The sequence below is a fragment of the Paramormyrops kingsleyae genome, chromosome 23 (assembly GCF_048594095.1).
Source record: "Paramormyrops kingsleyae isolate MSU_618 chromosome 23, PKINGS_0.4, whole genome shotgun sequence".
NCBI classification, from domain to species: Eukaryota; Metazoa; Chordata; class Actinopteri; order Osteoglossiformes; family Mormyridae; genus Paramormyrops; species Paramormyrops kingsleyae.
Window position 1 is genome coordinate 2,515,211 of NC_132819.1, and position 11,350 is coordinate 2,526,560.

At 42.6% G+C, this 11,350-nt stretch overlaps 2 protein-coding genes across 3 annotated transcripts; both read left to right on the forward strand.

The window, feature by feature from the left end:
• The first annotated feature begins 2,251 nt into the window (after nucleotides 1–2,251).
• On the forward strand, nucleotides 2,252–6,524 carry LOC111858204 (protein S100-A16). 2 transcript variants are annotated; one of them, XM_072705558.1, is made up of 3 exons: nucleotides 2,252–2,427; nucleotides 4,418–4,545; nucleotides 5,045–6,524. In XM_072705558.1, exons 2-3 carry the CDS (start codon nucleotides 4,426–4,428, stop codon nucleotides 5,225–5,227), a joined length of 303 nt encoding a protein of 100 aa, XP_072561659.1. In that variant the 5' UTR covers nucleotides 2,252–2,427; nucleotides 4,418–4,425; the 3' UTR covers nucleotides 5,228–6,524. The 2 variants fall into 2 exon arrangements, with proteins under 2 accessions (XP_072561659.1, XP_072561658.1); XM_072705557.1 differs by having other exon boundaries at nucleotides 2,259–2,431.
• A 147-nt stretch (nucleotides 6,525–6,671) lies between these two features.
• On the forward strand, nucleotides 6,672–11,234 carry LOC111858201 (protein S100-Z-like). The gene is made up of 3 exons (XM_023839756.2): nucleotides 6,672–9,304; nucleotides 10,360–10,516; nucleotides 10,645–11,234. The coding sequence occupies exons 2-3, from the start codon at nucleotides 10,361–10,363 to the stop codon at nucleotides 10,798–10,800; spliced, it is 312 nt and encodes a 103-aa protein (XP_023695524.1). The 5' UTR covers nucleotides 6,672–9,304; nucleotide 10,360; the 3' UTR covers nucleotides 10,801–11,234.
• The last annotated feature ends 116 nt before the right edge of the window (nucleotides 11,235–11,350 follow it).

Sequence of the window (11,350 nt, forward strand, 5' to 3'; positions counted from 1 at the left end):
TGCTGTGTTCCATTTGAACTCAGGAGTCAGAATTTCTGAGTTTCTAGTCAGAAATTTCAACTAGAACGCCCACTGAAGTTGGAATTCTGACTTGGACGTCAGAGAAACCTCTGCAACCCCAACCTCAGAATTCAAGATGGCTGCACCCTTTATCAACAGAAATGAAAGCTGTAGTTATATACTGTTTATTAGCACCAATGTCTTATATGTGGCTCAATAAATCAGTCGTACTCACTGTACTGTCTAACTGCTATCTGTGGACATGTTGTTGTGATATTTTTATGCAAAATACTGTGCAATGTCTTGTTATCAACTGAAATTGCTAACATTGGCTAATAATGAACCTGGCTGGAAATGCAGCATGTTTCCGAAAGCAGGATTTCTTGCATAACCGGATAACTTGTCGGATTTAAGGTAGCCTGGGCTAAATATAAGTGAACAAAGATAAAGGTCATTAAGGTACCTTAAATCCAACAAATTATACAGCTAAGCAAGAAATCCTGCTTTTTGAAACAGGTCCCTGATATTGCTAAATGGCTTTCCAAGTTGTACTAGAATGTGGTTAACTTGGGTGTGATGTCATTCCCAGCTCCAACATCTGAAGTAAATGGAACACAGCATGAGTACATCATGCACTGTCAATCACTGACTGCTTCCTCCCATTTGGAATCGATAGTGGAGTTAAAGCAGTTTGGCAGCGTGTAATAACCCCGTCCACCACAGGCTTGAAAGCTTAATTTTTCCTGTCACTGCTATTCAGGTCTAAGATTGGCTTATGAGCACAGGTGTCAACCCCAGGCCCCTCTGGGCATGTTGGGTTCCAGTGTGAAATGTGTCCCCTCAGCAAAGACCATGAAACTGGAGTAATAATAACGGCCCACTTGGTCAGTACCTCAGTCATTACGACGAAATTTGCTGTTTTATAAACGATAATGTCTGAGCCCAGTGAGGGAAAAGCCATCATCAGTCTCAGGCAACAAAGGGTGGAAGCCAGCTATAACTATTCTGACATTAGTGTATGTGAGAGTAACAAAGGCAAGCTTATAAACAGGCTAGTTTACTTGAAATTTCAATACGATTTCACCCAACAGGACACGTTAGTCAGACTGCAACGGCCAAATTGCTTATAACAAAAAACCTGTAATTAAAGAAGCATAAACACAGAGTTGCTTTATTACTGCCACACCCACCCATAATAAATCACTCATATAGAGAAAATGCTTGACAGAAAGAAACTGTGGTGGTTAGTAAGTATTTTTTAGATTAAGTCTTTTATTAAGATGCAGTGTTTTATGTGTCAGTCCCTTAAGCTGTGTGCAGATTTGGTCCTGGGTAAATACAGGACTTGGGTTTTAATCACACTGCTCTTGTCAGCAGACGTGTCCCTTACAGCCATGCTGAGGAGCTGCTGAGAGCTGCAATGTGCAGTGTGATATGTCTGACGACTGCTCTTGAACCCTGGTCTGAACACACTGACAGGGCACCAGCCAGGAGAGCTTGACAGCAGGTTGCGTTTGCCAAACTTCTGTCATTACACACATTTATATACCTTAAAAGCAGAATTAAAACTTAGGATTTCATCCTTTTATATAGCAGGATAGATGTAAATAAAGTCAACATAAAATTTCCAATACTGCAATTACAACTGAACCGCAGCACCACTGTATTAAGTAATTAGTCCCCTCCCCCACTTCCTTCTTACAGAGGACTGCATGCTGTCACATAATGTCAGTATCAGTGTAACACACACCTTACAACCAGTAAATGAACACTGAGGGATTTGTTATAAATTCTGGATAAATACATTATGGTGGAAGAATAATTTCACAAACCTTCCGAAACCATGAGAATTGCATGGAAATCCAGCTCACTGACATCAGCACTATAATTTTTCATAATTCAGAAGCATTGTGCAGACTAAAGCTTTTTTCTATTTTTTTTTTGGAAAAGAAAGGGTTAGCTGTCTGTCCTATCCCACTGCAGCCTGTATTGACATGCCTCTCTCCTTACAGTCCTTGCCTTCTATCCGTTGGGTCCTATCAGCCCGTTGAACATTCCAACTTACTTAACAAAAGTTTAAAACTACACTTTACGGGCCCTTGTCCTAAACAATCGGCTTTGTAATCATACACACAATAAAGACAACATTTTCAAAGCGGTTGTGCGGCCCATGTTAAAAAAGATAAGATCTCTGTGTGTCATTTTATTTTCTTCTGCTTTTCACTCTTCCAGGTACACGCCCTTATGACTTGTCGGAGAAAAGTTAGAGGAATAACGAAATCGCGGAAGAAATTCCTAAGGGCGTCTAGCCTGGCAAGTTGCTCCATTCCAGGGAGGGAAACGGGAGAGAAGGGAAGGCAGAAAGTAGCTCTAAAAGTATTTTAAATTGCATCGTTTTTCCCGATCGTTGTCGGTCATATTTATAGGGTAAGTTTTTTCTGTCATATAACTAACCTCTACTAAAATCCATCAAGAACACGCAACTCGATTCGTAAGTTTAAGATACATTACTGAATGAAATCAAGATGCAACGAAACGTTTATGGACTGCGTCTAATAATAAGATTATGTTAACGTAAGTTTGGTAATTTGTGACAAATCACGGGAGGCTGTTGTCTGCTTTTGAAAGTTTTTTTTCTTTTGTAACGAAAGTGCATTTTAGAAAGATATGCAGCATAAATATGACTTATGTAGTAATCATGTATTACGGGTCTATATAGGCCTATGTTAATATAATAGCGTACAGTGTAAAAGGGATATATATAAACGTGTGTATATTGCTTGGCCCAACACTATACAATGCCGTAACAGACCGCACCATAACACACCCTTTTAATGGCCTCTGTTCGGAGCAGCCCGACATGAAGCGCGTTCTGGCATTAAGCACCGAGCCTTGTGTTGTTGACAGTGATCAATATTATGTGCACCGCTGCGTGTATCGCCTTCCTTGAAACTTCTCGAAAAAAACCGAATTAAAAATGTAGACCAATTTAGTGCAGTTAATATATCTGCCTAACTTGTTCCTCTGTTAATGTTTTATGGTATACGAGCGCCGGTATTGTTTTCGCTCCGGTAGGGTACATATCACATTCATTCCTCACGGTAACCGAACTCTGGGTATCTTAAAAGGTAGAAGGAAAATGGACACCGCCAGTCTATTCATATAACAATTTGCTATATTGTTTTTTCTTTTACTTCAAATGAACGAGCTGGTGATCTATTGGTCAGAGTGATGAAACGGTTATAGGGACAAGTTATCTGATGGCTCAGAGATATATGACTGCTGAAACGCTATTTGCTGTTAGCGTGGTAATGGATAATTAGTCCATCGATAAGATAGACAAGACATCCTACTACTGCTCACTTAAAAACCTACAGAGGACAGATAATACAGGCCCAGATATGACAGGCAAATACACTGTTAATAAGGAAGTGAGTCACACCCGGTATTGGGCGTACCTGTGAATTTGTGTGCAGCCTTGCCTCACTGGGTGGCTGCCTCACCTCTCTAACAAATAGGCTGCCTACTTTCTCAGCAAATACTGTCGAAATCAGCCTGATCTAGCCAATCAGCAAAGGCACAGTGACATTTTGTTCTTGGGAACAACAGCAGACGGTTAAGATAGCAAATGACCGTTAAAACAGTAATTAAAAAGCTCCCTCGTCATAATTAGCAATGTTGGATAGAAATGTTTCCACAGAGAAATCATGCTAGAATGAAGGCTTCCCTTTCAGCTGGATGATATTTGAGTGCTTAGAATGCACACTTTTCACCTGAAGGTTATTGGTTCAAGTGCAGTGAAGTGTTCTATGGGTAATTTGTTTTTTTTTTCCCTATTAACATATTTAGTTCTATAATCTGGTTTGTGTAAAAATGTAAAAAATAAAATGAAAAGAAGAATGAGGAGTCTCTTTGGATTAAAAACCTGTGTGACATCTAGGTGTGGTGCAGAGTGTGTGTGAGGCCGTTTGACTGTGTTTGCGGGAGAGTGGCAGGTTGGTGGCAGATACTGCAGTAACATGAACACCCCCAGCTGATCAAATAACCTATCAAAGATCAGACCTTGCATTCTGTATAACAGGCGATGTCTCTATTTCTGTCAGGAGGCTCTCCTCTCGCACCCTCTGCAGCATTCTCACATCACACCCAGCCAACCCCCCCCCCCCCCCCCCCCCATCGCCGCCACTTACAGACACACTGCTTACATTATTTACTCTCCCACATTATACCTTTCTTCTAATACTGCAAGTTTGTTTATATATTTGCCAATAGAGCTCCCCTCACATGTGCACATTCTGGGGTATCAGCATCAGTGTTGATTCAGATTTACTTTACCCAACACTAGTGCTGTTATCCAAGGTGACAGATTGGTCTCACTCCCACCTCATTCCCTCTTTTTCACCTTTGGGACACAGAGAGAGAGAGATGGAATCCGCCATTAAGACGTTGGTGAGCGTCTACCTAAAATCAGCCAAGGGCAAAGACAGCCTGGGAGAGAAGGACTTCCAGAACCTTGTGAAGAATAAGCTGAGCAACATCATGACGGTGACTGCAGTTTCTGCTCAATGAATGTTATTAGTGCTAAATCGTGATCAAAAGCAAGCTTAAGAAGACTGCCACTGCTGGGGTAACATTGCCATTCACTGAAGAAACCACCATTCACACTGCGAGGAATGAACGCTTGCTTTATATGCAGTGGCACTGTATCCATACTAGATAGCACTGAATCACAGCTTATTTAAAAAATGTGTTGGCGACCACTCTTTATATTGAATTCTAAATCCTAAGGCTGAATTTTATTAGCAAGGAGTATCAAAACAATCTGGAGCTGTTTTTTGGTAACTAGTATGAACTCGGAAGTCCTAATAGAGCTGAATTTGTTTGTAAATCAAAACAAGTACGGCATAAAAAAAATTTAAAATGAATTTGGTTGACAGTGTATTTGAAAACTGGAGTCCTGGTCTATGTGTATCTGGTACTGATATTGACAGGAGCTATTAGGGTGCTGTACTGAGGCCAAAAACTCATCTTTTGCCCTTCTCAGGACACGGACAGCAAGGACGCCATTAAGGAGATGCGCCAAGGGCTGGATAGCGATGCAGACGGCAAGGTCGGTTTCCAGGAATACCTGACCCTGGTGGGCTACCTTGCTAGCAATCTGAGCGACCAACGCACCACCACCAAGGAGACACCAGCAGCAGAAGGAGAGCAAGAAGAAGCATCATAGATTCCCTCAACTGGCTTTATCCATGCACAGCATAACACTCTGTTAGCACACTCCATGTGACTGCACCCTCACACCATACACACCCACCATGTGACCGCACCCTCACACCATGTGACCTCACCCTCACACCATGTACACCATGTGACTGCACCTTCACACCATTCACACCAGCATACACCATGTGACATCGCCAGGTCATAAGCACACGCCACTACTGTCCTCAATTACGATCATACGAGTGCACTCATATAACACTACAGTATATGCCATCATATATTCACTATGACACTACAATTAGCAATCCTTTCTAACCATAACACAAACCATTTAGCAAACATACACTACAGCATTGTGCATAACATTAATATATGCTTAATCCATCTCTTTGCTATGACTTAAACTTGCATGCTTGTATGTTCTTAACTCACTTTTTTTTTTTTTTTTTAAACTATTCTGTAATTTTTACAGTAATGCCCTTATTCTATTATGAACATTATACTGAGACACGACCCAGCTCTCCTTACCACACAATGTTACCCAACTCCTGGAAGGATGAACATTTAACACCTGTACAGGTACATTAACATGCTGACAGCTGTAGTTTTTGATAATTGTATGGCTACATCGTCAGGTGACAGCACTGGTATTTAATAGCTGTACGGATGCTGCAGCATGCTGACAGCACTAGTATTTAATACTTGCATGGATACTGCAGCATGCTGACAGCACTAGTATTTAATACTTGTATGGATACTGCAGCATCCTGGCAGCACTAGTATTTAATACCCGTGTGGCTGCATCCACATGCTGACAGCATTAGTGTTCGGTACCTGTGCACACATTTACACGACAGTCTACTCTTTGCACACTTTTTAAATGCCTTTCAATTAGCAACAGATAAAGACTTGGAATATCAGGTGTATGACATCCCATCCATGTAAGGAACGGGGGTAAATTATTTAAAGGCGAGATGGAATGAACACCAGAAAGCTAGTGCCCTGGACACCTGGAGGCCTGGCGTGGGTGGTGGGGGTGTGTGTGACCAGGACAGCCCCACTGCACTGGCTGGTGTGCCCACCTTACGCCTCGATGCCCCTGCTGGCACTTCATCACAATACTGTGTATGTAGAGGTAGCGTTAGGCAGTGTAAATCCCGGAAACACGGTGGGCTTCTCCCATGTATGTGAAAGGCACCACACACAGACTGCTTCCTGTGAAAATGGATACATGTAAAATAATGACGTTTTAAGTTGTGTTGCTGTAAAGCATCTGCCAGGGAAATAAACAATTGAAATAACTTTATCCTTCTTTATTTTCCTGTTTAAGTGTACTAATGATGCTGCTCATTAAACAGAATTATAATTTCACTTCGATTAGTGGGACGGGCTAATTCAGCACCTGCCTATATTCCTGCTGCGTACCCAATAGAGGGCTGCATGGCAAATTAAATATGCAATTGCTATATGTACATGTGAGGCTTTCTAACAAAAAAGACTCTCAGCATTGGCAGATATTTGTGTCATATTACTTTGAATCTGAAGCAATGATAGCTGAAATTTTGGGTTGGCACATGTCACACGTCCTGGGATAGGCGACAGCATTTGGGCCCTGATTCCACAGCTGTGCTTTGCATTTACTCCCTGTTTCTGTGGGTGTCCTCCAGCTACTTCGGTGTTTTCCCTAAGACCAAATAAATGTGTTAAGGCAAATTGGTTTCTGAACTGGCGGTCATATGTGAGTGTTTGCACTGTGATGGTCTTGCGCATTTCCATAGAGTCCTCTACCCCTCCTGGGATAGCCTCCAGGCCCATGGTGGTTCTGTTCTGAATGAGCAGTTGGAAGGATAAGGGTTACACCAGAGAGAACGTTGTATGCATTAAAGAGCATAATAATACAGTATGTATGCTGTGCATCCCTGTGTATGATTGCATGCAATATAATGCTGTATGAGTGACACTATGGAGGGTTGTGTTTGCACCGATGATGCATGGTGGGTCTGCATCAGGATGCTTCACTTACTCAGAACCTTACAAAGGTCTCATATTTAATGACACAATATGATTGTTGTTGTGAGGAAATAGCAAATCTGAATTGCTGACATGGACCAGCTGAGCTCATCTGAGTAACATAGGTCCTGGAGGACACTGAAGAACGAGTCTGGTATGTTCCACTTAGCCCCAGTATGGAACACATCACTTTCTCAAGCTGGGATTCTCAAACAGGTAAATGTATACAAGCTTTTTAGTTTCTTTAAACACTTGCTGCTTTTAATATCTCTGTCTTGCCCATTTGGCAACCACATTCTCAGCATGTTCCTGCAAGTGAACATATACTATATGGACAAAAATATTGGGACACCTAACCTTTACACCTACAGGAAATTTTATGGCATCCAATTTTAAAACCATAGACCTCAATATGGAGTTGGTCCCCCCTTTGCAGCTATAACAGCAGGGAAGGCTCTCTATAAGTCTATGGAGTGTGTGGGAAGTTTTGCCCACTCATCCTGAAGAGCATTTGTGAGGTCAGGTTCTAATGCTGGACATGAAGACCTGCCTCACAATCTCCATAGTTTATCCTAACAGTGTTTGTTGGGTTGAGGTCATGGCTCTGTGTGGGCCAGTCAGTTTCTTCCATATCAAAGTCACCCAACCATGTCTTTATGGATCTTGTTTTGTGCACTGGGGCACAGTCAATTATAGAACAGAAAAGGGCCTTCCCCAAACTGCTCCCACAAAGTTGGAAGCATATAATTGTCCAAAATGTCTTGAGTTTTAAGAGTTACTTTCACTGGAACTAAGACGTGTAGCCCAACCCCTGAAAAACAACCCCATACCAATATCCTTCCTCCACCAAACATTACAGTTGGCACAATGCAGTCAGCCAGGTACAGTATTGTTCTCCTGGCATCTGCCAAACCCAGACTCGTCCATCAGACTGCCAGACAGAGTAACATGACTCATCACTCCATTGAACACATTTCTACTGCTCCTGAGTCCAGTGGTGGTGAGCTTTGCATCACTTCACCTGACGCCTGTGCTTGGTGATGTGAGGCTTGCATGCAAATGCTCCACCATGGAAGCCCATTCCATGAAGCTCCCAACACACAGTTTTTGTGCTGGGGTTAATGTCAAAGGAAGTTTGGACTCTGTTATTGAGTCAACAGAGAATTGGCACCTTCTACACACTATGCACCTCAGCACTTGGCAATCCTGCACTTACTTTATGTGCTCTGCCACTTCATGGCTGAGTTTATGTTGTTCCCTAAATGCTTCCACTTTTCAATAATACCACTTAACAATTGACTGTGGAATATCTAGCTGGGAAGATATTTCATGAACTGAATTATTGCAAGAGTGGTATCCTCTGACATTACCACGCTTGAATTCAGAGTTCTTCAGAGTGACCCATTCTTTCACAAATGTCTGTAAACCTGACTGCATGACTAAGTGCTTGATTTAATACACCTGTGGCAATTAATCGTTCTGAATTCAAGGATAAAGATACATGTAGTGTATCTGTAAGTGTACATCCTCACTGTAAAGGTCACCTTAGTGTAGTCGAGTACCATTTAGTAGGCTGCTGCACTGCAGAGCTGTTCCAGTGTTTGTAGGGTAGCTCTGTAGCTCTATGTAGGCCACAACACTGGTACACTGGTTCTCACAAATGCAGACAAAATGCCCTGGCATGCTTCCACCAGAGCTAAAGTCTTCGCCCAACCAGAACACCATGGTGTTGGCTTCACCTTCCCAGCTTCAGTGGACAGAGCCGGGGTCACATCGCCACATGCCTAATAATGAGGTAATGAAGGAGCAGGAAAATGCCCAGGACATTCCCCCACCTGATACATGACCCCCAGTGTGTCTCAGTTGGGTTGTTGCGTCACCAGAAGGAGAAAGGTAGACCAGGGGGAAAGGACAAGTGGGGATGGTAATGGAGATTTGGAGGGTGAGGCGAGGTGGGGGGGGAGTTGATATTTAAGCCACAGACAGAATCTCCCCTTCATCAGTCTTCCTCTCTCTCTCTCTCTCTCGCTCTCTCTGCGACAAACAAAGGCATTGCTCCCTCACCAACCAGGTAAGAACTCGAGGGGGCAGCGGTCCCCATCCTCCACGGGCTTTTAACCTTTTCTGCCGATGCAAGAATTTCTATTTCTTTTCCTTACTGTTTTTTTCTAATACTGAGGTAGAGAAACCAACAGCTGTCAAAGTAAAGCTGAGACATGCTGAAAGCCATGAACCAAGCTTAAGTGTTTAGCTGAACACACACGACAGAATCCTTTAACTGGTTTTGAAGTTAATCCCTGGGTTACACTTAATGTATTTTTCATACGAATCTATGAAATATAAACTATTAAAAGAAGGTACAAGTGACGATTGTGTTTTTTTTATTATTCTTGGTGCAGTTCCTTAATATTCTTTAAGGGCATTGCAGTAGGTTGTATTATGTTTATTTGCTGCCCTTGTTGTCATTGTGTGGCATACTGTTAGTGTCTTGCCTGTACTATTCCTCTTTCTCCATTGTGTGTGTTTGGGAATAGAAAGTATTTTAAAAAAACTCTTAAAAGCTTCCTAGGAAACTTGGCAGGGACAACAAAGCGTTGTGAATTTGGGATTACCATGACAACGACTAACACATTGACAACAGCATACATCCAGTGGTGTCAAGGTTGTGAAACATGAAAGGTGTCTACAGTTGTATTTCTGGTTCTCTTCTTCATAATCATTTGATAGTGAGGATACTGTTTTTTTTCCTGGTGCACACAAAAAATGTCACCATTAGAGACGATGCTTTTCTTCATTTATTACATGATGACTGCATTTCAAACCCAGCTGTAGTATTTTTTAGCACAGGTCCCTGTGACTAGAAGGAGATGTTTTATGGATAGTTGAAGAATAAAAGAAATACAATATTTTATTGTTAATATGCTTGATCATTTAAGTTTGGTTAGCTAAGTAGCTGTGTGGTCAGGCATCAGTAAGTTACAGATAGGGTTTGATCAGGCCCAGTAAGCAACGCCACCACTTTTACTTGCTGCATGATCATCGATGACAGGATCATCCGCGAGTGTCCATAGCTGCATTTGATTTTCATTGTATTGTCTGCATCGTTCCTCCCAAACTCCTGCCCAGCATGTCCAGCACAGAGCCCACCACCAGCCTGGAGAATGCAATGCAGCTGATGATCCAGACTTTCCACAAGTACTCAGGGAATGAGGGGGACAAGTTAACCCTGAGCAGGGGAGAGCTGAAGGAGCTCCTCACGGCGGAGCTGGGCAACTACCTGGGGGTGAGTGACCTCACAGACACACAAGCGTATTAACATGGGGCACACAGGCTAATGCTAATACGCACCAATGCACATCATTCATCACTCACTGGCACACTCACAGCCCAGCTCTGCCCATCCATCCCCAGAATGCCCAGGACAAGGACGCAGTGGACAAAGTGATGAAGGACCTGGACGCCAACAATGACGGTGAGGTGGACTTCACAGAATTCGTCATCCTGGTGGGCGCGCTCACTGTGGCCTGCAACGACTTCTTCCAGGACAAGCCTGAAAAGAAGGAGTGAAGGGGCGGGGCTTGGAGGGGAGGAGAGGCTGGATAGGTCGTCTGGGCTACACTTAAATACGTCAATCAGAAAACTACGAGAAGGAGGCAGAGAAGCACCATGTTTCCACAAGGACTCACCCCTCTGGCAAGTGATATTAGGGGAATGAGGAGTAGAGTGTAGGGGAAGATGCCTCACAAATCCAGTCATTCCCAAAGAAGACCCACCCACCATTCCTACGAAATCTGAATCTTCAGGCTGGCTAGAAACACGACTGGAGTAGCATCAGCACATTAGCACAAGAAACAGGAATGTTTGGAGATCCATCAAAATAGTATTCAATTGTTTTTTTGCTAAATCTGTCATGGTCATTTCTGGTTATTTAAAATGTTATAGCCTTGTACGAAATTATCCAACTGTTCCTCCTTATTAGAATAAACATGGATTTTAACCAACTTGCTTTATTACACTGTTCTGATCTTTTTGACTGAATTTATCTTTATTTATACATGCTCCCAACTTCCTTTTTTGGGGCAGCATAACATTAATATGCAAATATTCCATAATGGCA